This window comes from Musa acuminata, chromosome BXJ1-4, assembly GCF_036884655.1.
Source record: "Musa acuminata AAA Group cultivar baxijiao chromosome BXJ1-4, Cavendish_Baxijiao_AAA, whole genome shotgun sequence".
Lineage (NCBI taxonomy): Eukaryota > Viridiplantae > Streptophyta > Magnoliopsida > Zingiberales > Musaceae > Musa > Musa acuminata.
Window position 1 is genome coordinate 41,790,968 of NC_088330.1, and position 27,377 is coordinate 41,818,344.

Sequence of the window (27,377 nt, forward strand, 5' to 3'; positions counted from 1 at the left end):
AAAATATTATTTTACTTTGAAAAGATAAATATCAATTAGAGTTTGACTAATATGAGAGCTTTTAGGTTTTGTAAACGATATTTTATGTATATATATATATATATTATATGTATATTATATATTATATATATTTTATATATATATATATATATATATATTTGGATGGTGGATTGGCCAATTTAGAATATAATTTATGGATAATAGTTTGATTTATAATTCCCAGATATAAATGATCGCAAATTAATCGCAGGAGACCGGCGTCCGACGAGGGAAGAGGAGGAAGCAGCGATCATGGCCGGCATCTCTCGTCTTTGCAATCTCATCGCCGTCTCGCTCCGTCCCTACCTCGTCCGTGCTCTAATCTATCCTCCTCCGCTTTTTCTTGCCATCGTTCTTTTGATATGACACTCATGATACTTTGACTCCTTCGTGAATGCAGGAACCCAGGCCCTTTCCTCTGACCAAAGAATCCGAGAAGGATCTTCTCCTCTCGCTTTCTCGAGTAAGCCCCTGGCTCAATCCCTTTCTCGGTCTTGAGGCCTCCCTCTTTTCGTAAATGATTTCTCCTCTGATATGAAGCTGCACTCTGCCCTTTTATTTTGGTTGATCTGATCCTTTAGGTTCACAAGCAAATCCAGCAATGGACGAACGAATCGGACTGCGAAGGCGAGCAGGTAAGATGTTAATTCCTCCTGAAAGATATCATCTTGCTTCGTTCGTCAACTAGGTTTCGAAGTTGTTAGTTTAGGGCTCCAAGAACAGTGATTTTTGTCTATCTTTATGGGTGAATATAGCATTAGTCGTCGACAAGGATTAGAAGTTAGCTTAAAATGATTAAGTTGATTTGGTATTGAATACTCCATCAAGAGCTGGTATGTGATAATACAATATGCTTGATGCTAGAAGTTTGCTTTTATCTGGAGTGCTTGATTTTGGTTTCTAGTGTCATTATGAATGAGAGAGCTGAATATTTTCTTTTTTATACATATTTCATTCCATCAAGAATCTTTACCTTCTGTTGTTTTCACCTTTTATCACAGGCATCATTTGAGTTCAACAAACCATTTTAAAGATTGAATGTTTAGAGCAGTCAGAAAATTCTACAAATGTCCCTTATTTTCGGCCTTCACTCTTAATGTCTTTCATGGTATACAGTGACACACTGATAGCAAAACGTATATGGTTGTGCACAACAAACCCTAGCACAATACTCACTAAGACGTAGAAAATGACTCAAAAAGGAGATAAAGATGTCTGTTGTAGAAAGCGACATAGAAAGGTATCAATGCAGTAGTTGTATAAGTTGTATCTTTACCCTAGGGGCAAAGTAGTTAACTACATAATGCAGGAATTATAGGAAAAATCCTGAGACATTAACTAAACCAAACAAACTGCATGTATCAGTTTCTTGCGGCCAATTTGATATTTTGATTATATATTCATATAATCGCCAACAACTTGTTTCACATTATACAACCACTTGACGTTTCAGACTTTCAGTTTTTCTGTTTGTTTTCTGAATTTTCAGTACTTAATGGTCTGATAGCAACTTGTAAGTGTAAACTTGAAAAAACTCTTGTTCTCTTCTTATATCTGCTACTTTTCGCTACTAAATTCTTCCTTTACACTGAAACATGCTTCTGCCTGAAAATCTGACCTAACTTGTTTATTCACCTTGAGGATCAGTTTGCATTGACAAAATTATGAGTTGTTTTTCAAGTACTCAAAATTCGTTGATCCATCTGATGCAAACATATAAAAGGTTAATAAACCTCATATTTCTGGGGATTGCTGCTTCGTTGCTATCCTGCTTTAGGTTTAAGTGGCTTCTTAAATATTTTAGGCATAAAGCTTGGTTGTTCATTTCTTTACAGTAATAGTGCCCATGAGCTCATGGGTTGTGAAAATTATTTGGATAAAGTTGTGACATTGGCTAATGCTATATAACTATGTTTTCAAAGACCTCCACTCAAGACCATGGAACTTGATTGATTTTGTATGATTGTATTAAGTGGGCTAGGAAATAGTAATTTTTATTTGGAAATTCATATCTTCATACTAGATAAACTAAATTATACACAATTTAGATTAAGGTTCGTCATACCGTACCGTACCGACGTTTCGACCCGAGCTCAGTATGGTACGGTACCAGTGTACCAGGCGGTACATCAGGGCATATCCGCATACCGGTAACCTGTCGGACCGGTACATACCACCCGGTACGGGCGGTACACTTCGGTATGACAGACCTTGATTTAGACTAGCTAGTGTTAGAACTGTTCGTAGGTGATGTCATTTATTTTAGTGCTCTTAACAACATGGTGAAAGGATCTTGTTGAACGATGGCAGTTCTGGATATTCTTAGAAGAAAGCTGGGAGCCACAAGTCGATCCCAGTCTCAAAATTTGGTATTCTACGAATCTATGATCTCATGGTTTTGATTGAATTGGGGATCAGCAGGTCCTTGTAGCCTTGTAGATTGACAGATCACTGGATTGGCTGAAAAATACCAAAGAAAAAAAAATGCACATTCGGAACATAGAGTCAGCTTTATTTCAATTCACATTTGGAACATGCTATGTTCTAAAATTTATTAATTTGATCAACCAACCGTATGAATTTATATTAAAATTATGAGATTTAAATGCAGAATCTAAGATATGTGGCTCTATTTCAATGAGCAATTTCTTGGCTCTGATGGAAACTCTACAGCTTGAACATCAGTATTGGTAACAATCTGTCTTTCATTGTCTGTTTAATCTGTTCTTCCTTTCGGTTTTTTTTTTTGTTACAGGAAAGGATTGCAGATTCTCACTTCTATGACACTTGTTATATGGATGTCAAGCATCAGTTTGTAGACGAAAACAATTGCTTCATGGACATTACTTCTACAATGGTATTCCATTTGAAGCATACAACATAGGATTATATAAATAAGAAGTTTAGTGATTCTTGCTATTTATGTTCTAATATGATTATCCATTATAATATATTAATATGTTTTAGCAATTGAGGCTGGACATGCCAATGGCCTAATTTCGTAGATGACACAACTATGATTCGGTATCTCATCCTCTTGCTTTGACACAGGTAGCTTTCCTGGGTCTTGAAAGTGGATTTGTTCAGCATTTGGTGGGAAAAATTTTTGTAGGCATGTCAAATCTTCTGGCTAAGTTTGTATGTTCTTTGGGGTTGTCAAGTGTTTACTGGAGATGTGATAGACTTTATTATCGAATTATTGTCTTATTGTAATTTATTGATCAACAGAGGAGCAAATGGCTTAAATTACTGCACTTGCTATGGGTCAGCCTAGGATTGGCGATGTCAAGCAGATGCATCTTGCCATCTGCACCACTTGGATCTATTCATGTCCCTGATAAGAGTTGGATTCAGTCCTTCACAAATATTATGTTGCCTGGAATAGAAGATACAGTGTTTGACATTTCTATCTTCATTGCTCGTTTGCAGTTAAGAGTGATTGAGTTTAATGTGCATATGGTGGCAGGCCTTTTCCACACTTTCCGTAATATTCTGAAATCTTTGAAACGTGAAATTAGTGACCTTGAAGGAGCATATAGGTATCTTGCTATGTCTTCACTTCTGAAGATGCCTTGGGGTTTGTTGGATGAGATTCATGTTAGTAGGATTCATTTTGGCAAGGATGCAATACTTGATAGGAAAAACTGTTTGCCAAGGTCCGCAGATATGCTTGCAGGGATAATTCTTCAACTGCTCTGCTCCTTGGTTGAGCAAAAAGATCTCATAGATGTTGAGGGTGTTTCCTTTGGAGATCATGCTATATATACCAAATTCTCTGACCTAGTGCTTAAACTTTTGGCCTGTTTCTTCAAGCACCTTGGATGTTATGAGAGTCTTTCTGGATACTTGAAACACAAAACGCTGGTATACCATCAATTTGTTCTCTCTTTGTTAAATTTGATTTTGCCAAGTATGATGTAGTTTATTAAGAACTTGTAACTTATACTAACTTGCAAGATTTCACTGTATGTAGTGCTGTGATCTTTAATCTCTAAGCTATTTGTGGAATTACATGTTACTGATTAGATTTCCATTGGTTCTTTTTGCAGGTGCTAATGGTAAGACTTAGGCTTCACATGCAGTGTGATGTTTCTCATCTTGTTTTTTGGCTAAAGTTGCTTAAAAACCATTTTGAAGATCTCTTATATGCACCTATATCAGTTTGTGATGATGGTTCTGCAGCTACTTTAGAAGAATCTCCTTTTTTAGCTGTTTCTGTTGATAGAGACATGGTGCAGAATTTATGCACCCAACATTTGAGGAGACAGACAATTTTCCTTTTTCTTCATTGCTGCTTCAAACTGGTCCACTTTCATCATGAAGCTGATCATCAATTTTCATGCGGAGGGAAAAATTCTTCTATTATTTCCACATTGCAAGTCTGTAGCGAACATTTCATGTGCATGGGCTTAGTGGAGCTATTTGAGTGGCTTCAGAAGTGTGCTTCACTGGAGAATGTTGTGGATTATGAGAGTTTTAGAAAATCCTGCTTTAGCTTTGGCTCATCCTTCCTGCAATTTTATATGGAGGAGGTATGCTTTGCTTTTATGTACCTATCTTCTCCTCTTTAAGCCACAGGTCTAGAAGATTTGTGTTGCTTCTTAATTGTTTTCTTTGAGCATCTTCATGTTTCTTTTCCGTCATATTTGTCTTTGACTTCTCGTGTAGGATAATAATTTCTGAAAAATCCTTTCTTCATCATCTTTCTTTAGCTGAATGATGATACATTAGTTATATACAAGTTTAAGCAATTAGTGCATAATTTCATGACCATAACTTGCTTGGTAACTTGTTAATCAACTTTAGTAATTCACTTATAATTGATGATGTATTCCATGACATGCACATAATGATTTATCTTTTTGTACAAAAGACCTTTCTCAATTGTTCTTTATCTTGTTATTACCTGCCAATGGTCCCCTGGAAAATGATTAGTCCTATTTGGCTACACCAGCAACAAGCTGTAATGTTCAAACTACTTGCCCTGTAGACATGTCTGTAAATGAGTTTCCTTTGTATCTTGATTTTAGCTACACTTGTTCGCAAATGGAGACATCTCTTAATTTGTTTATCTTAGTGACCTCACATATCTACCCCAACAATATCATAAGTTAAATTGGTATTTTGTATATGATACTATGGCACTTGGTAAATTAGCTGTTTTCATGTTAAATTAGCCTGCAACTTAATGATACTATGGTACGTGGTAAACTGATTTTAGTTAAGCTTATAGCTGGTGTTCAGGTGACTTTCATATATGCCACTGATTTGTGTCTTGTACTTATTTAATATTTGGACAAGTAATGACAGGGTATTCTTTGGATTGCAGGATGATATGCTATTTGATATCCTCTTGCTGCTTTTGGATGCTCCAGTCATTAGCTTGCAAGTGTAAGCCACATTAGGATATAATTGTATTGTAATGATAATTTGATAGGTAAAGAAACATCTCTGTATCCTCTTCCTTTATAAAATTGCAGATGTAGCAATGGAGAGGAAACTTCTTTCGAGGAGATGAAGAAGGACATCATTTTTAATATTTCTAGTATCTTTAACCCCATTTACCTTTTCCATATGTTTCTGTTATTGGTAAGTTGGTTAGAATGCTTAAAAGCATCATGCTTTTCAATTCATTGTTTGTTTATCTTGAGAGGTTGAGTTCGTCTTCTGTTGTTAGTTAAAACAAACATGCAAATTATGTTATCTAGATATTGTCTTAATTTCAAATTAAAAGTCAAGTCTTTGCAATGCTTATCTTTCTTTGGATCACTTGTGTTCATGCTTCATTTATTATCCAAGAGCCCAGGTAACTAGTTTATAGGATAACCTTCTAATGTGAAAAACTCTGGATATCATATTTGCTTTCATCTCATCATTGTTGGAAGGAGTTCTACGCTGCTGCTAGTCTTTTTTGCAAGAAATCAATTAGAATTGTTTCTAGCATATATATATATATTTTTGTTTGCTGATGAACAAAATTCATCTGTTTACCAAATGCAACCTTTCAATCCATGACTACTTTTGGTAACAAGATAGTAATAAATGTGTCACTGCTAGCATAGGTAGGGTTTGTACATGTAAAAGATTTTCTAAAACTAGATTTTCCTGTGACAACTAATGGCTTATATTTGATCATTTTTTATTTGATAGAATGAGATTATTTTGAAGTTGCCTGTTGCTGCTAAAGGATGCACATAAATATCCTGCGCTGATGTATATCTGTTGGACTCATAAATATGAAATTCTATGTCATCCTATTCCTAGCTATTACTTGCAAAAAATGCATAAAAGGAGTTCTCTCAATCAAGAGGCTTGAAAGTCTGTAGCGGTCCAATTTTTCCAACCTTTTCATTTAGGTTCCAAGTTTAACACCTATTCTTGCCAATAGTTGGTGCTGTCCATAACACCCATGAATAGATGTTTTAGCATTAAGCAATTTTGCCTTATCAGCCACACTAGAAAAGTTAGTGATTGGTTGACCCCTAAAATCAGATTTTGTTCATGTAAATTCCTCCAAACCTGTTTCACAAGAGAAACAAATAGATAAGAGGATTAATGAATCAACTGGTAGGGTCACCACTAACAACCATCCTATGCTACTGTATCTATGACTCAAAAAATTATATAAAATGACAACAATTGCTTCTTTTTTTCCTTTCCAACCGACGCTCACCAAATTATGCTTGCAACAATAATGACAGTACTCTTTTCTTTTGTACTGTGATTCATTTCCTCTAATTGGTTAGCAACTTATCTGCATTGCCATGACACTTATTTACACATCATGAGCAAAACATGTATCAGAAACAAAATAATGTAACAATAATGCTAAATGACTCAGCCTAATCATCCTACAGGAGAAATAAGATGGAGTCTGACTAAGCTAAACCTTGAATATAATTTTGAATGTGTCAACAAAGCAATATTGGTTTTACATTTATTGGACCTTTATTCCATCGATTGACAAGCAATTTGAAGAATAACATGTGTGATTGTTGTTTGTGTTTGCAGTTACATTATGATCACTTGGTGCTTGTTGACTATCTACTTTCAAAAGATTTAGGGATTCGTTTTCTGCAGTATCTTTTAAGGTATATTTCCTGTTTGTTATTTATGTGATTATATTACTCCCTACTGAATGCCAAGGCAAACTACAATGGAAGATTTTTTTTGTGTTCATTGAATTGAAAATGGATTTGTTTAGATAAGTGGTTTTATCAGTGTCAGACTTAAAGAAGTCTTGCCATTCTTTAGAATCAAAAGGAATATTGGAGATAATGTTGATTTGAAAGCATTTTACCTTTGATCAGATGTGAAATACAAACTGATATCTACATCTTTTAGTTTCTCAATAAAACTAAAAAAGGATTTTCCTTCTAATAACAAGCATCAGTTTTATGTTAAACCATTTAGTATGGAATTGAATAAAGAAAATGAACCCAGTGAGAAGAATTTGAGGGATAGATATTGCAGATATCAATCGCAGCACTTCACATTCTTATACGGTTCTTGAAACATGCTCGAGCATTTCATGGCAGTTTATATAATTAAATTTATTCTGACATGCACTCAGCTGAGTTAGATGGACCTTGTCAATATTACAGACTATTGACTAAGTACTTAAAGAAGTTTCAATTTACTTTTCTAGTTGTCTTTCATGAGTTTTATTGGTTTCTTGAATCTTAACCCTTTTCAACTGTTACTATTAACAACCTACAGTAAGGTCTGAGATTTCCAATGAATAGTGACAGAAGAGCAAAAGAACAAAACATGTTAAAGAATAGTTTTTGAACTCTTAGATGAGTTGACAGTGAAATCTCCATTTGTTTACCATGTTTTCATTGAGTTTGTACAATTTGTAGTTCATTGACAATATTTTCTTGCCATGGACTTTACATGGTGATTTGGTCATTTGATGGATCTTGTCTAAATGATTTCTTCTGTTTAAGCAATATGTTGAATTAAAAACAAAAGCAAAATAATTAAATCAATATGGTCTTAGTAAAGGATCTATTAAATTTAGTTGATTTTGTATGTATTTGCAGGTCTGTGCACTGCTAACTTTTCTGTCTTTTTACCACATCAGATTTTTACCTTCAAAGACAGCAGGCCTTGGCAATGTCAAAGTTGCACCATTTACCTGGGTGTTTATGTGTTTGTACCATTGAACAAGTTGCATGCACGGATTGTGCATGCCCACCCTTCCCTAGGCCTACAGTGGTAGGAGCAGGGTTACCCTATATTTTTGCATTTCAGCTTCTTTGGTACATATAATCAATGGCATGCATTGTACCACCACAAGTGATGAGTAATTTCTGCATATATTGGGAGCAGGAGTGCGTATAATTTTGTTTTATCTCAGATTTTCTCACATTTTATATGTTTATTCAACTAGGAATCTATTTTCAGCTGCATACAAGCTTGAACATACAAATTATTTAAGAAAATCTGATTTCCATTCTCGTTATTGCTTGGAAGATTATGTGCTTACTTCATTTTGTTATATTCATATTTGTTCTTTTTCTTATGTACTATAATTTATAGGGTTTAATAAATTCATTATAAATTTGTGCCCCACAGGTGTTTACGGATGGTTGGTACATCCTGGCACATCTTTTTGAGATTTCCAATATGTGGAAGTGAACAAAATCAGTCTTCATACAAGAGAAGAAAGATATCCATAGATGAGAGCTTAGAAGCTTTACCTTCGTCAATTATGATGACTAAAGAACACAAAGTAAGAAAGCTGTTGGCTGTGGGCAACATAGATAAGAGCATGACTTTCAATAATGCCAAAGAATGTTTGCTTAGTTTAAAGAAAACAGTGGAAGATCTTCATCGAAAGAATTTATTTCCTTATAATCCAAAACCCCTTCTTAGAAGGTTTGCAATTTTCTGACATTATTTCTTTTTTCTTCTATTGTATGAATTCATGAGTGAGTAGTCCAATTTTCTTTTTAGTAGCCTTTCAAGTTTGTCTTGATTTTGTATGCAAGTCTAACACATGTTAACACAGATAGCAGCTTCATAGATGGAAAGGAAACTTAGGATAGCAGAAACACATTTGTATCTTGGCTTGAATGAGTGAGCAGTCCAATTTTCTTTTTAGTAGCCTTTCAAGTTTGTCTTGATTTTGTATGCAAGTCTAACACATGTTAACACAGATAGCAGCTTCATAGATGGAAAGGAAACTTAGGATAACAGAAACACATTTGTATCTTGGCTTGAATGAGTGAGTAGTCCAATTTTCTTTTTAGGAGCCTTTCATGTTTGTCTTGATATTGTATGCAAGTCTAACACATGTTAACACAGATAGCAGCTTCATAGATGGAAAGGAAACCTAGGATAACAGAAACACATTTGTATCTTGGCTTGAATTGGTGCCTTTGGGAACAATTACATGGTGATAAAATTTTTTTTTCATCACATGTACATGTATACTATACCATCATCCTTGAATATTGTACCTGGAAATATCTTGTTTTTACTTGAGATGACAGCATGGCCACTTCAAATTATTTGACTGTCAGGTGAATTATCTGACAGATAGCAAGGAAGCAAATACTAGTTGGATCAGTACAATCAGTATTTACAGGTCCGATCAGTATTGTCCTGTATATATTGGTATTTAGTTTTTTTGTGATTTTTCCAGTAAAATTGGACTGTGTAGATCGATATTGTACCCAATAAACCAATACTGTTTCAGTGGCCGATTGCGGAAACTGGTATCAGACAAAAAGCAAGGAAGCATATACTAGTTGGATCAGTACGATCAGCATTTACAGGTCCAATCAGTATTGTCCTGTATATATTGGTATTTAGTTTTTTTGTGATTGTTCCAGTAAAATTGGACTGGTAGGTTGATATTCCACCCAATATACCAGTACTGTTTCAGTGGCCGATTGCCGAAACTGGTATCAGACTCTGAGTCAAATCTTTGACATACTACGAGTTCTGGTCCAACAGTAAGATATGTCCTTGTGACTTGGCTGTCAAGAGTTTGAATTAGCAAAACAGCTTCTTTGCTTGTGCAAAACCGTAAAAGCTGATCCTCCCCCAAATCTTGCATTGACAGAAGCCTTATACACGAGTCTGCCATTTGAAATAGGCTATTTGCATGTTGGGGAAGAGCTGTGAGTATTAGATTTTCCTCGTTATAACAGGAAGATGCCTGCTTAAAGTTTTCAAGTAATCTATTCATTTTGATCTTAGCTTACTGGTAAAAATTTACATAATAGAATTCAAACAGCATTAGATATATAGTCATTCAAAGATCTTTAGTAAGAACAAAGATTACAATCTGGAGTGTTATAGTTTAACTTGATCAGGCTGAATAATTTGTTGGATCCTTTTGTAATTAGCAAACAAGCCAATCCTGTGAAAAGAGTAAAAACTGTCCTCTTGTTGAGTTTTGGTCCATGACATTTGTTCTTGGTAATATGTAAATTTCGATTGTACAACTCATATGGGGGATGCTATTCTGCAATCAGCATATTGAGATGATGGATTTCAATTGAATTTGCCTGGTTTTGAAGCATCCTTTTCCCATTTGATACTTCTGCTCTAGAATTCCCTAATCATCTTATTACTTATAACATTGGGAATAATTCTCTTTAGGCACCAGTGCTTGTTAAAATCTAGTCTGGTCATGCTTACAAGCAACTTATTTTCTTCTCAAAATAAATGTAATTTGGTCATATTATATTTCTTTTGTGTGCCTGTGTTACTTTTTGGCCTTGTTAAGTCCTTCTATCTGCACTTGAGTATTGTAAATTTCAATGGGAGCAATGGCACCTAATTAGCCCCTTTTGTTCAGTTTGGCCAGATTTGAGGAGCTTTGCCATCAATAGAAGCTATATTTCAGAAATCATGTGATAAAAAGATGTAGTTCATGATATAAAAAGTTGAGTTTACATTGCACCAGTTATGATGCACAGGTAAGGATTTGACTTTTTTCCCTCCCCTATTTGTCACGGTTGCTAACTTTAACTTATCCTGGTGAAAATTTATTTTGACAGAACAGATATGGGCAGAGGACATGTATAAATTCCTGGGTTGCTGTTCAAGAATTTCGATGTTTGTGTTATTAGACATTTTATATCACTGCATTTCTGCTGGCTATACATCCAAGGTAACTTTTCTAAGATGGTTCACTTGGTGCAATTTTGTGAATAGTTGACTAAAAATTTATTATGGTAGAATAGCTATGATGCAAAACAGTAAGTGGTGATTCCATAACCTTGAGAATTATCACCATTTCAATTTCGAAATGGAACTTCAACTAGCTCCATCGCTAGTATCATTTGTGATGAAGTACCTGAGCTCAAGGTTTGCCTTTTTGGGTATCGGACCTGTTTCGACAAACTGTTGGAACGGTATGTACCAGTATGTACTGGTGTATCAACACATGGCATGCCGGTATGTACCGGTGGCTCGGCGACGAAGAAAAAGAAAGAGAAGTGGAAGGAGTGGTAGAGGAATCGAGGAAGGAGGAAGGAAGGAAGAGGGAAGAAGAGGAAGAAATGGAGGAAGAAGAAGGAAAAAGAAAGAAGAGGAGGAATAGAGCAGTGGCATTGACAGCGGGGACAGGGAGGCGGTTCCACCTTACGCGACAACAAAGCAATGGGGAAGTGGTGATGGTGAGGTGGTGACATCTTACGTGATGGTGATGCGGCAGCAGTAGTGGAGGCAAAACGATGACGATGAGATGGTGGCACCTTACACATGACAGCGAAGTGGCAGCAGCAACAAAGGCAAAGTGGCGACAGCGAGGCAATGACACGTTACACAAGAAGAGAGCTCGTGAATAATCTCTTTTTTTTTCTTTTTTACACTGATTTGGACATGGGCCCCACCATTTATTTGAATATTTTTTTAATTTAACTGGATCACTCGGTATAAGGTGGTTCGCGTATCGGTCCCTTGTCGAACTGGTACATACCACCCATACTAGGCGGTATACCATGGCACAACAAACCCTGCTTGAGCTTCTTCTGTGTCTACCTTATATAGTATACATTTCTTGTGTACATATCTTTTGCTTAATTTTATCATAGAAAGTACTAATACTTCTTTACCCTACTTTTTCATGATTCAATATGCTTCCTTCCGTTTGACTTACTGTGTATCCTTTTACTCTTATAGAAGGAAGTTATAACTTGGCAAAACTGATAAAGTTGTCTTTTGGACTCCCTGGAACCTGACTTTGATAATGAATAAGCTGAAGTTATAGTCATGTCAAATAATGCACGAACAATTATTTGATGTTTTGCTCTTTGTGCTGATCACAAACCATGATATCTTGAGTACATTCATAAATCATATTTGTGCAAGTAGGTGATTCTGAAGCATTCAATTTCTCATCTTATTTAATGCTTTTGCAGGTATCGACTATATAGAGAACCAGCAATGTCACTATCAATATATACAATGTGGAAGATTTTACCTTTCAAATGAACTTTGATGACCCCTTGATATGTTTCCATTCCATCTTTATTGCCTTAGGTGTTATCTTGTATAGGTCTTTGACTGTAGCTGACTGGTGCTTGCATAATGTTTGATAGCAATTGCTAAGTACCACAAACATAGATATTGGTGGCTTCAGTGAAGTCATTGGGCGCATAGGCATCCATACAAGGTGTGGTGAGGCCCAAGTGCCGACCTATTGGGTTGGGCAGGCGACTTGACTCTAATCGCGGCTGAAGTGCTGGGTGGGCCAGGCACTCGCCTGGATCAACTCAGGCCAGGTTGAGCCTAAGTCAAATTAAAACATTCATTTGGTTCAATTGAACCAGGTATCCGTCGCATATACCACTAGCAACGAGTGCTCTAACTCAAAAGTCCTTATTCCCCAATTGCATTTCTCACAGCGGAGTTCTTCCCATCGGCGAACAACAGCATTAGTGGCAATGGTGGCATCTTCCTCCAGCAGTAGCGATGTCTTCCTCCGGCGACAACGGTGGGTCTTCCTCCAATGGTAGCAGCAGTGTCTAACTCTGGCGGCAATGGCAGTGGCTTCTTCCCCTTCCTCGAAGTATATCTCTCTTTCTCCTCCCTCCAACCTCTGCCCTGTTTACTGCAGCCTTCCTACGTTCACTGTAGACCCCCGTCTCCCCCCCTCTTCCCCTCTTCTTCGTTCACTGCTGCCCTCCTACCGTCGTACATTCCTCGCTCTTCCCTCATTTTTGATGTGTCAAATTTGGAGTAATAGGAATTGTTTCCTTGGATGTTTTTATGCTTGAGTTTTGGATTTTTTTATGAAATTTCTAGTGGTTATGTTTTCTACCCGATCAATGGTAATTGGTTTGGAATTTGGTTTTACAAGAATCTGGTATGCATGCAATGAGTGTTTGTTGCTTATTGTTGATTGGGTGGAAAGCTTTTGGTGGAAATAACATTTGAGAATTCCCCACATAAAGTGGGTCTGTGCATTAGTTTGTACGAGTTCATTGGACACCTGATGTTGTACCAACAGCATTAAGGAGGTACTGTGCATACATAAGATACAACTTTGTGCATGTAAAGTTGCACATCATTGTGCACTGCATGAGTTGAGAATAGCAGCTGTCTGCTGTAGTGTAGTTTGGTACTTTAAATGAATGCATGTTGGATGTGTTGTTTTAGTTTTAATTTATTTTTATTAATTATGATATATAATTTTTAAATTATAATATTCGAGAATATGTCGTTTCACTCGGGTGAGTGCCTAATGTCTCAGACATTTTAGGAATGTGGTGCCTTTTGGTGCCTAGTGTTTTCGACTACACTGGATGGTTTTTGATTTTCCAGCTACCTTTTCTAATGTGATTATGTCAGCATGTGGCATATGTCAACTTTCTCTGATGCACCTGATTCAACTGCAGGACTGAGAAATATTCACTGCTAAATGTGTGTGCAAGAGTTGTGATTAAGCATGCTCCTATGCTGTCAATGGTATGCTGGGAGTATTTGAATTTTTGTATGTGATGGATCTTGAACTCGACACGCCATCTAGACAGCTATAACATATGCAATAGATCATCGAGATGGTTTAATTGTTCAAGTAAATTTCATTATATCCCAATTGATTCGCAAGAATTTTTTTTTTGAATGAATTGACTTGAGCATTGGAGGATTTTTGTTGGTCCTGTGGTGACATTGTTTATGTTTTATCCGAAAGTGATTTTATATCCCAATTGATTCACAAGATTTTTTTTTTTTGAGTGAATTGACACAAGTATTGGAGGATTTTTGTTGGTCCTGTGGTGACATTCTTTATGTTTTATCCGAAAGCGATTTTATATCCCAATTGATTAAGAATTTCTTTTTTTGAGTGAATTGCCTCGAGCATTGGAGGATTTTTGTTGGTCCTGTGGTGACTTTCTTTATGTTATATCCGAAAGCGATTTTATATCCCAATTGATTCACAATTTTTTTTTTAGTGAATTGACTCAAGCATTGTTGGATTTTTGTTGGTCCTGTGGTGACATTGTTTATGTTTTATCCAAAAGCGATTCCAATCTTGAGAATATCTCTGTTCGTCTCGGCTTAGTTTGTGGCTTTGTCTATTATTAACTTATACTAAATTGGCTCAAGACTGGCTCTTGTAATGTAGTTTAACAAGATCAAATGTGGTCTCATCATCAAATTGCATCATTGATTGATTCATGGATACTTGTTAATGCAGGTTCGCGGGGGATTTTCGTGTCTCAATGAATCCAGACCTCGAAGAACAACACCCGAGGATAAGATTTTGTCGAATCATATCCGCATGTGGCATTTCCAGGTTCGATTAAACCCGATTGTGGTTCCAGAATCGGATCGATTCGAGAAGGTTCAACTTACGAAGATGGAACACATGCTGCATTCCTGTGGTTCATCCAAGCTTATCGTCCTCAGGCATGACAACCTCCACAAGCTATTTCTCCTCATCCGTAATGGATTCTGATTTCAACTGATTCAAACCGTCATCACGTCTTGATTCTCCATATGCTGTTCGATAGCATTTAGATGTTGCTGAGGGAAAATTGTTTGATTGTATGATCGATCAAATGATCAGAAGTGAAATAATGACTCGATAAGATTAAAAGAGACGGTGGCCAGAGTATCAATAGTAATGTATTTGGATCGATCACTTGTTGAGGGCGTAATGATAATGATCTTTATGATGTGTTAACAACCTGATGCGTTATTCATCCATTAAAACCAAACACACGAGTGAAAGATGTCAGGTCAAGAACAAAAGTCTAATCAAACTTTGAAGCACCTCATAATTTAAACAATTAAACATCAATGTGTCCTCTGGCAACAAGAAAAGTGTCAGGCCAAACATGACATGTACAACCGGAGATGTGAATGAAGAAAACAGCGATAAAGGCAGTATATGGTTCACAGATTCACATAAAAATGCAACCTCAACTAAAAACGGCAAGGCAATGCAGTTACTAACGAAAGATAACGGTGTAAATAGATAATAAACATCGCGCTCGCTTACTTGAAAAGGTTTGACACCACACGAGAATGCACCGAGCACAGACATTGCGTTAAGGTTGTATGCACTTTACCTGAATACATGCCCTGCCCCTCGAGATCAGGGGAAGACGAGAACTGGGATTTTGACACCCCATGTCTGCAAAAGGGAACATCCTGCACACTAGTGTTAGTGCAAGATGGACTTTGTCTCCGTGTCTTGATCCATCAACCACAAATTTACATGGCATAGACCATCTCTCCACTACTGTCAACGTCGAGATCGGGATCAGAGTCCAAATCCTCCATATCATCATCGTCGATGTCGAGGCTGTCCGTCAGGTACTGATTGAGGCCATGGGTGCCAGCTGCAGGTATGGTTGCCTCGGCTAAGATCTGCATTATCTCGTCGATGCTTTGCATTGGTTGGTCAGGCTCCTCGTACTGGTTACTCGTAGTGTTGTCATCCATCATATCAGCGGGGAGGTTCTTCAAGAACCACTCGTGGTTGCGTATCTCAGGAATCGTGATCCTCTGCAGATTAACATATTTGACGGATTGCACAAAGTGAACCAATTGTCGAGTTTTAAGATCCACAATAAGAAATCGACCTTGGAAAAAGTAAACCACTCATAACAATATTATTTTTAACTGTTTAGAGATTATTAATTTTAAATGAAATTTATTCTCACAGATTCAGAATAGTTCAGGTTTCAAAAAGAATAAATATCTCACTAGATATGCATACAGAAACACAAAAGAGGCAATGCAAGTCAAATCCTAAAAATTGTACACAATAACAATACAATCACTAACGTCCCAACCTAGAGCAATGAATTATTCCAATCGTGTCCCTGATGTTCCTATCCATACCATTCTTATGTAATGTCATATTGCTTTTAACATCAAACAATTATTGTTTTAACCAGATCACAAGTTCTGTAACTAATGAAAAAAAAGCAGGCAGGTTTGACATTAGTCTTTTAACACTATATAGTATATAAATCTACTTGCCATTTGCCCTAATTAACAACTTGATCATAAAGTGCTTACAGTAGCAGGATTGGCGACAAAAATCCTTGAGATGAGGTGTCTACACTCTGGAGAAATGTGAATATAGTCTGGAATTGAATACTGAACACTCAATATACGCTGCAACATGAAGTAGCCAGGTCAGGTGAGATAATGCAATGTCCAGATGAAAAAGAGTCGAGAACCATCATTACCTGTATCGTCTTCCGGAAATTTTTAGGCTCCTCAGGATCCTCAAAAGGATATGCGCCCACTAGCATTACATATAGAGTAACTCCACAAGACCACACATCAGCAATCTACAAAAGCCCCACAAATATTGAGGAAGAGCACAATAATTGTTGCATAATCGTGGTAATAGGAGAAGAAAAAATAGTGTTATATATACAAGAATGGCTACATGATTTGAGGTGAACCTTACAATTTTATGTAAAGACAAGCAACAATAACAAAACTTGTAAAAAAATACTGTGATCAAGAAACAAGACATATAACACTGTGATCAACAATAACAATACATGCATTTGCAACTGATACTAAGACAGCATCTAAGGAATAGGAGAATATGCGATAAGAAGTCTGGCACGGACGATCCTCTCTTTAAACTAGCAAGCAGAGTAAAATGCATGTACCAATTTTTGGATGAAAAAAATAAGAAAAAATGGTGTATATTTCAGTGATGGAATAATTCTTCAAAATCTTTAAAGACAGAATGGGATGATCCAACAGGAGCCTACTATCTAAAAGATTGTTCTAGCTCTGAATTTATGTGCGTGAAGTTGTAAGATCTGAAAATTACAGTGGTATCACTAGTAAAGAAATAGATCATGACACAATTGTCATAAGGTGACGCTACCATCTATTCAGCTAATTAGCTTGGCTGCTTATATCTGGAAACAGATAAATGCATTGAGGCTTCTAAATATCTTTGACCTGAACATTGTTACTACACATAAATCACTATCTTCAGTATAAAAAAAAAAATTGTCATGACAGTTAACGCTTAAAAAAAAATTACCTTGCCATCATATTCCTTCTTGAGTAGCACTTCGGGAGCAATGTATGCAGGAGTTCCAACAGTTGACTTTGGTTGTGAATGCAGAACTGATGACTGAAAATGCAGTGTGTTAGTAACTTCAGTTCCATAAAGAAATATTAGAGCTCCCTACTTCATAGTAACCTAATACTGATTTGTACCTTGGAATATCCAAAATCACATATCTTTAAACGAGGTGCAGTACTCCCATCTAATAAGGTGTTTTCCAGTTTCAAATCACGGTGACATACTTGCTTGACAATAAAGAGATCCCCAAAACAAAGTAAGTCAAAAATGAAAATACAAACACGAAAAAGCTAGTAAATAGTTTCATTAGCATACCATAGAATGGCAGTAGCTAACTCCTGATATAAGTTGTTGGAAGAAGAATCGTGCCTTCAACAGGAAACGCATGAAGTTGGAACTAGTCAAAGTATTAAATACTATATAATGAAAGAAATGAACTAGAACCTCATCCTCACTGAAACGTCCAGCGTTGCAAATACGCTCAAAGAGCTCACCACCAGAGGCATATTCCATAACAATAGCCAAATGAGTTGGAGTTAATATAACCTGAGAAAGTTTGTAGTGCCATTAACAGATGGAAATATTGCCATTTATTTCCTAAATGCAAGCAAGAAATGCCTTCGGACATGAACTTACCTCTTTGAACCTGATGATATTTGGATGCCTCAATGATCTGTGGTTAATTATCTCTCTTTGAACATTTTCATCTATCTGTACTAGAAAATGTAGTGCAATTAAGATAGAACCATTAAAAAAGTTATGTTCACGCATAGCGTGCGAGACAATATTTATCTCAGATTTAATGTTCCAGATGTCACACATGTAGCTTCCTCAACTGATAGAAAATGAAATGACCCAAAAAAAAAAAAGAATCCTTAGGTATGTTTCAAATCACCAATGCCCCTAGCCAATGCAACATATTGCCATCGATGAAGATTTATAGAGAAACTGAATATAACTGATACTTCCAAATATTAGAAAAACTTCTGTTGTCCACGAAGAGTAAAAACCCATAAAATCAAATAATATCAGTTCAAAAAAAGCATGCCTAAAACCCTCATCCTGAACATAATTTCTATTTATTACAGCAAGTACCGAGGTGCTGAAGTGTTAAAATTGACTAACACTGAAAAACAAGTCATCCGAATTAGAGCCTATAACATGTCCAATTAGTTGCATTAAGAAATCCCCCTCTACTATGCATGTAAAGAAGGGGGAGATCTTGCCATCTACTAAGCTGTAGCCAATCAACCACTAAACTGTATAAAAAAGCATCAACTGCTAAAAGAATTTAACCTCAGATGATTAAAATAGAAATTTGAGGAAAAGGGAGGCATATCCGTAGAAAATTTTTATAGTCAACTGAATTGACCGGAAAAATCAGCAACCAACCGACCTTCTCGCCTCTCTCGATGTACTTGACGGCGACCAGCTCTTTGGTCTGCTTGTCCCTCATCAGCCTGGCGATTCCGAAGTTCCCTGAACCGATGTCCTTCACCAGCTCGTACCGGTCACTGTCGTGCATTATCGGCATGTCCATCGCCGGACCGATCGTCACCGCCGCTCGATCCATTCCGCAGCACCCCTCTTACATCAACCTTCTCACCGGAGCCCGATCAAATACTGCCCCACCGTCCGATCGTGGCGCTAGGAGAGCCACTGGCCCGATCGGTGGCGGAAAGCGACGGCTAACGATGCGAGCGCGCCCGCGTCCGTGACCGGCCCGATGCCGTGCTCGATCAATCGCTGTGGCACTCGGATCGATCCCCGCTTCCTCTCGCCTTTTCGATCGCTTTCGCTATCGCCAGGGACAGGGTTTTGGGATCGAGGCGGTGAGAGTGATGGTGAGAGGTCTCGTGACCGCCTTTTACCTTCGCCGCTCCTGCGACCGCCCAACGAAACGGAGAGGCGGTCGCAAACCGACATGACGGTATCTGAAAAGACGATCTCACCCTCATAGCTTCGTCTGCTGATCACCACCATAGGATCCCAATCGTACAGTCAAGCACAGTTTGCTCTTTTCGGCCGTTGCTTATTTGATCAGACGGTGAAAATATACTATTCTCTTTCTTTTGCCAAAAAAATGTAATTTTCATATATATATATATATATATTCTTGAAACAAATTTGTTATTTCGGAACCTCGAAAGGATAGATATGTAAAAGCATTTATAAGATATGATGCATTCACATCAAGATTGGGCTATTAGGGAGCCGAAGGCCCAACGAAGATGGGCCTTAAAACCTTATAAGGAAAAGCCCAATAGGATGAGTCTATAAAAGCAGATGACGAGAGGGGGAGGAGGGACGGGAGGGCGTTAGAAAGGGGAGAGGGGCGATGGTGTCGGACGCGGAGCTCGTTGGGCGGCTTCGGGAGGTACTCCGGGCCTCCGACCTCTCCACCACTACTACCACCTCCGTTCGCCGCCAGCTTGAGGAGGACTTCGGCATCGATCTCTCCGACAAGAAGGCCTTCATCAGGCAGCAGGTCGACCTATTTCTGAGCGAACTTCACGACAATAAGGACGCCGAGGAGGCGGAAGAGGAGGAGGAGGATGCTGCGGCGCCGGCGGAGGCCGTGAAGGAGGAGGAGGAGGAGGAGGAGGAGGACCATGACGGTTCCGGAGAGGAAGAGGAGGAAGAGGAAGAAGAAGCGGGGGGTATTGGGGAGGTTTTGGATGAGGAGGAGGGAGACGAAGGGGAGGAGGAGGACGAGAAGACTAACGAGGGAAGCAGCAAGAAGAGAAAGTGAGTTCTTTATTGCCCTTTTTGCCCTCTTTTTGTTAGGTATTAGTGGTCTTATTGGGCAAGTTGGGTTTAATTAGGGTTTTCAATCAGCAGCCAGGTTAAACATAACACCTTTCGTTTCCGCGTATCATTTCAAGCGAGGTAAGGTATCTGTGAATTAAGGACCCGAAAAGCCCTCGGTTGACCTTGACTGACGTTTTCATATTTTAGGTAAAATAGAGGACCTGATGAGTTGGATTGAATAGAAAGTTTGTGCATCATATGCTTTCTTTTTCCTCCAATTAGTGCAATTTGTGCAGTGAATTGTTTGGGCAGTCCAACAGTCTGGCATTGTTTTAGTGTTCTCTAAAGAGCACTAATATCATCATTGCTTTTCGTAGTATTATTTGTCATACTAGAAGATGATGATCATGATCTTCAATCTTCATAAGTTTTCTTTGTGTTTAACAGTGGGATTCTATATGAAGCCTATTTCTTTTATTTTGGTTTTATGCGCTATTTGAGTTTGATGGAATACAAATAAACAAATTCATAGATGAAACATTTGTAGTCTAAGCATAGTAAATTTCCATTTCAGCTCTCCTTCATTCTGTCATCCAAAAGAGAGTTAACACATAGTAGCACTGCACTTGGACACTTGTTGCAGTAGTTCTCCTTTACAGTACTTTACCCAAACAGAACACCTGTTATGATGATTCTTACTTATTGGGTGCTATCTAAAACGTATGATTAAGCCTTGGAACATGGTGTTCCCACTGTCATTTGCTAGCTAACAGAATGCTAATGTGTTAAGATACTCCCATGTCATGGAAAAACATAAACTGAACACGTTGCAACTCATATTGCATGCTTATGTTGCCCCCGTTGTATTTTTTCAAGACATGGTTAGAGATTAAAATTTTCATTAATGAGGCTTAGTTCTTGATATTGAAGGTAAAACATGTATAGATTTACAGGAAGGATATCAAATCATTATAGTAGAACATTGCTTGATTCCATTTGTCTACTTAGGTCATAGTAGCAGTTTCTGTCAGTGGTTTGCCTGTATAAGCCATGATATTACATTCGGTGTCTCTTCCTCTTGATATGCATAAAATATATTTTCTTTCCTTCCTTCTTTTCCTCCAAGCACTGTTTCTTTGTTAAACCTGTTGCCTAACATCTATAGAGCCTTCAACTTGTTAGCTATTTGTGATTATCTTATGTTATCCTATACCAAGTTTTAGCATAATGCTGACCCTATATGTGATAAATATTTAGTTGAAAATAGCCACTTTTGATACATAGTTAAAGCCTTATGCCCTCCTAAGACTTAATTGGAGCCTCTTGCAAGGTTGTGCTTTTGGCCCATGCATTATGTTGCTTCATCAAGTTGATTCATGTTAAGCCCCTCTACATTTTCAGAAGTTAGGCTATGTGCATCAAATTCGCTATAGGTCCATGCAATGAAAGGCCTCATGTGTTGGACTGCTATGTGGGAGATTGATGAACTCTTTCACTATTGAGTATAAGTGAAATATATACTGTGAATCTCTTTGATCATTTTAATAATCTCCAATAATTTGTTTTCTTTCTTTTAGACATAGTGATCTTTGACTCCAAAATGTAGACCCATGGTAAGTTTGTCTTACATATTGAAATACTTGATGGACAATTTTTAGATACTCTTAATAATATGTGAATAAGGAAACATCACATATTATGATCTTATAGATGTCATCTAAATTTAAAGTTAGTTTTGGAATAAGTCAATTTAGAAATGGTGGAGAGGAGGAAGCAAGACACCTAAGCAAACTTACTGGAAACAACAAACAGTATGCTTGCTTTTAGTTTAATGAAGGATATTGCTATACACAAAGCTCAGATGGCTGGGGACAGTCAATTTATGTAGCCTTGTCCCTGCAAACAGGAAGGATAGTTTTGTGACTTTAGCCCTGGTCACCCAAATTGCAAATGAGCTATCTCCCTGTCGTCCCCAGTCTTGCTTTCATTGCCATACACAGAACTTAATGAAGAGAAAAGATCCATGAGGCCAATCTCAATAGTTGGAAGTTGGGACATTATGGCTGTTTATTCTTCTTGTTGTTCACCAGTTCTGGTATCTCCATCCCCTAGTTTGCTTTAGTATTAATCTTAAGATAAAGTTTGGCTTTTAGAGCAAAAAGCTCTTATCCTTTGAATTTTGCTGGTGCTTTAGCAGCGATGAGGATCGTTTGACCTTTACTGTGATGAATTAGTCCCATGGGCATTTGGTTTTCTTTTCCCTCCATTTTGTTTTCTACAGAGCTTTGCTGGGGATTGGGTTGGGTACTACCAGTTACCAGTGTTACTTAGGATCTTCACCCTACTTTGACTTACTGATGATGCATTTGGTGATATTGGGCTGGCACAATATGGTATGTTTGCTTGCTGGATGGATGAGATTTAGATTAGAATTCAGAAGCACTTCTGAATGGTGTGGAGTATGAAGTGCTAACATTCTTTTATTCGTTATGTGCGCTAAGATGTACTTGCAATCTTTTCAAACCAAATAACACTCTTGTTGGGCACCGCATCATTTTCTGTATATAAATTCTAGAAAGCTGTAGGGAGCAGTTAAATAATAGTCTGCTGACTAAGAGCATTTGGCACTAAAAATTAGGTCCTTTTCTTGGGAACATGATGGCATATGCATTGATTAGATTAACCACTTGCAGTATTTAGTCAAATCCCTAGGAAACTGGCTATTTGCAATACAAGGTATAAGCTATCAATAATATGTGCCAACTTATGTCACAAAAAGTTCCATGTATGTGACTGCCATGGATGCTGATGGTTATGCTTTGAGATCACAGCCCAGCTTGTTATCAGCCGCCTTAATCCTTTATCCTACTATGTCACCTTTTCAGCGAAACTTGGCTTTTTACTGAATGGTTTTGTCAATTTTTCTACAAAATATATCCTTGCTTTAGCTCCTGTTGGTTATCTCATATATTTGGGGCCTTCTAGATTAAAATAATTAAAAAGCTTATTTTTTGGGTTATACTGCAGTGTTGTTTACCTTGCAATTTTGCAGTCTCAACAATTTTCTGATGTTTTTAAGAGATCTTAGATTCTCTTTGAATGTGGTTCATGTGCCCAATTATCTGTGAAAACCCTAGAAAGCATTTTATCTCAATTTCTTGTTAATTTTTTCTTCATTATAGTCTGTATATTTTCTTTTTTTTTTTCTTGGATGAAGTGTTGCATAGGTATCCTAAACATGTTTTCTTTGTCTTATTAATGTAAGATCAAGTAAACCTAGTAAGGAAGTCAAGAAGCGGGGAGGTGGTTTTGCCAAACTCTGTAGTCTTTCCCCTTTATTACAGGATTTTGTTGGTGAACCAGAGTTAGCTAGAACTGAGGTAATTCTTATCATGTATGGTACAGTATCCCCCATATAAATATTTATATTTGGTTACATAGTGTTTTTGGCAACAAAGTAACCTATTTTTGCCCTTGTCATGATCATTTCTATTATGTATATTGTTTCAGGTTGTTAAGAGGCTATGGGCATATATTCGCGAAAAAAATTTGCAAGACCCAAATAACAGGCGAAAGATCATATGTGATGAGAAATTGAAACCCCTTTTTAATGTGAATGTCATTGACATGTTTCAAATGAATAAAGCTTTGTCAAAACACATTTGGCCTTTGAACTCTGATGATGGTAATCCACAAAACTAATTTCTTGGTCAATGATATTATATGAGGTCTTTCATGTATGTTATACTCTTGTTATTTTCTAGTTACAAATAAGATGCACTTTAGAAGTAGTTAGTACCTTTGAATGAAGGAATCTGTTTGTGCATGTTAAGGCAGGGATACATGTTTTCTGCATGTTCTTAATCTAGGTTTCCTCCTTGATTACATGTTTTAGTTGGTTATAGTAATGAACTAGAAAGTTTTCCAAGACTGTGCGTGGTAGAAATGTCACTAGGGAGACCTTGTGATATCTCAATGTGGCAATTTATGTTTACCAAATGAAAGAATGATAATGTTCCCTTGTTATTGTGCAACAGTGAGATAAAGATACGAAGGGTAGATTCCAAAAGGCAAAGTGTGGTAGGCCTGGTAATAAGTTTGTGTTTCTATTTCGTTGGTCTCTGACAATAAACAAACTTTCTTTATTTGCTCATGTTATAAGGACCCAAGTATTATAAGTTCTTATGTTCATGTATGTTCAGTTCTCTTGGCAATTTTATTTTAAGCCTAGAGGGCTTGTCTCCTATGAAGTAACTGTCATATTTCTTGGAGCCTCCCAAATCTTTTGTACAGGAGCTTCCCCTTAAAGAATGAGGGTTGTAACTGCTATGCCTAAATCCAGGTTTTAGGCCTTTCTAACAGGGTTATTCAAATTTTTTTCCTCTTTTCTGATTTGCCTTATAGGGTTTTAAAGTGCAGACAAATGCTTAGACTCACGTATACTAGCTTGTTTTATTCGGAGCTGCACGTAGATATCTTTGTCTTTGGAGGTGAGTACATACTCATTGAGAGGTTGGCATATGTTTCCCTTCATCAAAGTTCAGCATAATTTTTCTGCTAATTTGTGTTACCAGTGGGATTGGTTAATACAATTTTTTGTGCTCTCAAATATGTTTAACTCTGGGTTGTAGAATATTTTTTGTGCTGTTTGTTAGTAAAATCTCCATGCAAGAATCATTTATAGAAAATGGTTATGTTTCTCCGATATCCCATACTAAAAGTCTGAAAAGTTAATGCAACAAACTGCCTGTAGAACACCGAAGTCCATCACAATCTCTTTTTTAAATTCTGCCCTATATTATTGGTTTATTATTTTCTTATTACATACCTCAGATTAAAGAATAATGGTTTTGAATCTTATTTCTGGGGATGTCTTCTTGACTTGTCCAAAGGCTAAATGTCATGTGCCTAACATTTTTAAATTATGGGATGCTCCGAATACTTCACTTGACTAATATCTGATATACTTTTGTGATTGAGCAGGCCCAGTGACTTCTGTGAAGCCAAAACAGCATGATAAGCCCAAGAAAGAACTAGAAGGTTAGGATGATTTACTGCTTATTCTATATCGTCAAACTGTTGGCAATATAACTCTGTAAACTCATTGGGCTTGCTTTCACTACAATAGGCAAGCGGCAAAAAGTAGGATCGTCTGGACTTCTTGCGCCACTTCCACTTTCAGATGATCTTGTGAAGTTCTTTGGCACTGGCGAAAATACATTGTCAAGGTCTGATGTTGTGAAAAGGATGTGGGATTACATAAAAGGAAACAATCTGCAGGTATATTGCTGTGGTTGCGTGGGAAAATGCATTATGCCATTTGTGTATTATTGACTTGCGCAGTCCTGAAATAATAAATTGTTCCTTGCTATCTATTTATTACTAATGGAGGATACTTAAACCACCATGGTGAATGTGTTTCTTTCTCTGCTTTAGTGACCAACATAATGTGTTTCATTTGCATAATTATAATGCTAACAACTAAATTCTTGTTCTTGGGCAACCACCTAAAATTACTATAAATGAATTGCTAAAACTGCAGAACAGGACTTTACTCGTAATTGATCTTAGCTATGATAGTTGTTATTTTTTTCTTGATAAACCTTCACTGATCTCATGTATGGTACTTAAAAAATATAGATAATATCATGAAGCATCATAAATAACTTCTCACAATTAGCAGTATTGCAGTGTGAAAAATCATGTAACGAAAAACTCGTGTTATGTTCACATGGAATATCTCTGTAACATATTCATCTTGGCTATGCTGTACTTGTAGTTGCAACATCCTTTTGCTATGCATATTAAGGTCTATTTGCAGTGTCATAATCATTCCTTGTCATTCTGTTTTGCATTTGATGTGATTAATATCTTAGCATCTTCCGTTGTCTGTCCAAGGATCCTGCTGATAAGAGGAATGTGATATGTGATGAGAAGCTAAAAGAACTTCTCAAGGTTGATAGCTTCCATGGATTCACAGTTTCAAAGTTGCTGGCACCTCATTTCATCAAGGAAAAACAGTGAGATGTACCTTCTAATATTTCTCTAAAATCCATGGAAATGGAAATTTTGTCCTTAGTGTAACTTGAACTTTTCATGATTAAATATTTTGGTGCTTCAGAGTGGCAACAAACGGTTGACAAATTGCTTTATCATCTTCTTACACTGTATGACTAAACTACTGAACTTGTTTTGTTCATAGAGTTTCAATGTCACAATATTGAATTCATTTTCTAATCAGCTGGTAAAGGATGATCAAATGGATCTTTGGCTGTTTTTCAAATCATATACTTCTTACCTACAGAATTAGCAGTTTAAATTACAAATTCCTGCATTAGATATTTCAGATCATGATGCGGCCAGCAACAGCAACAAATTTATGTTTACTCAGTTTTGATTGCTGATATTAGAAAAGTGATAATTAAGGTGCTTCTTTGTCACACCTACAGAGAGAGAGCAGGTTGAGAAGAACCAGAGGGTATCATCAACAGTTTCTTTCTTCCTTGTACATCTTTAACTCTGTTTGAGGTAGAAATTCTGGGAGCATGACATAGAGCACATGTATTAGGATAAATCATCCAAATTCTATGGACTCTCTCAAAACTGCCCTGCCATTTTTGGTGGATCATGGAGGCAGAACCAACCTGCCATCAATTGATTCTGATGCAGCTGGAATGGATTCTGGATAATATTGTTGGTAAGCTCAAAATTCACTGTCCTCAAGAGTTTGATTTTCCAAACATCCTCTGTTGGTTATCAGCTGCTTGTCAACTTTTTCGATTTGTTCTGCTCATTTATGGTCTTTGAAATCCTCATGCATTAAGAGTTCTTGTGTTTGCATATTTTTTAGTATCTCACAGTGAAAAATGTTGCGCTACTATCTCATCCAAAACCTTCTTACTACTGCCACCATTTCTTCCACCACTAGCATTATTTTGATGTACCTTGAGCAGTAGTATTATGCTTATGTTGCCAGCATGATAATTATCACAATATAGATTCATTTTGTGGTTTCATGCTAAATTTCGTGTATATGCCAGCTTCT

At 37.1% G+C, this 27,377-nt stretch overlaps 3 protein-coding genes across 18 annotated transcripts; 2 read left to right on the top strand and 1 right to left on the bottom strand.

Moving 5' to 3' along the window:
* The first annotated feature begins 207 nt into the window (after positions 1-207).
* On the top strand, positions 208-15,167 carry LOC135586118 (uncharacterized). 16 transcript variants are annotated; one of them, XM_065179894.1, is made up of 17 exons: positions 208-348; positions 440-502; positions 621-674; positions 2,795-2,896; positions 3,091-3,177; positions 3,268-3,903; positions 4,089-4,571; positions 5,369-5,430; positions 5,520-5,628; positions 7,051-7,130; positions 8,620-8,922; positions 10,856-10,976; positions 11,058-11,170; positions 12,423-12,833; positions 12,909-13,072; positions 13,902-14,080; positions 14,705-15,167. In XM_065179894.1, exons 1-12 carry the CDS (start codon positions 292-294, stop codon positions 10,887-10,889), a joined length of 2,070 nt encoding a protein of 689 aa, XP_065035966.1. In that variant the 5' UTR covers positions 208-291; the 3' UTR covers positions 10,890-10,976; positions 11,058-11,170; positions 12,423-12,833; positions 12,909-13,072; positions 13,902-14,080; positions 14,705-15,167. The 16 variants fall into 16 exon arrangements, with proteins under 16 accessions (XP_065035966.1, XP_065035974.1, XP_065035958.1 ...); XM_065179902.1 differs by having other exon boundaries at positions 13,902-13,971; XM_065179886.1 differs by lacking the exon at positions 13,902-14,080.
* Positions 15,168-15,480: 313 nt separating this feature from the next.
* Positions 15,481-19,445, bottom strand: LOC135671756 (serine/threonine-protein kinase SAPK10). Its single transcript, XM_065179933.1, has 9 exons — positions 18,978-19,445; positions 18,218-18,292; positions 18,026-18,127; positions 17,897-17,950; positions 17,716-17,808; positions 17,537-17,629; positions 16,713-16,817; positions 16,540-16,638; positions 15,481-16,020 (listed from the first exon to the last, which is right to left on the bottom strand). Exons 1-9 carry the CDS (start codon positions 19,152-19,154, stop codon positions 15,727-15,729), a joined length of 1,092 nt encoding a protein of 363 aa, XP_065036005.1. The 5' UTR covers positions 19,155-19,445; the 3' UTR covers positions 15,481-15,726.
* A 442-nt stretch (positions 19,446-19,887) lies between these two features.
* LOC135671758 (upstream activation factor subunit UAF30-like) lies at positions 19,888-26,592 on the top strand. The gene is made up of 6 exons (XM_065179940.1): positions 19,888-20,329; positions 23,598-23,712; positions 23,843-24,017; positions 25,316-25,372; positions 25,461-25,612; positions 26,231-26,592. Exons 1-6 carry the CDS (start codon positions 19,920-19,922, stop codon positions 26,354-26,356), a joined length of 1,035 nt encoding a protein of 344 aa, XP_065036012.1. The 5' UTR covers positions 19,888-19,919; the 3' UTR covers positions 26,357-26,592.
* The last annotated feature ends 785 nt before the right edge of the window (positions 26,593-27,377 follow it).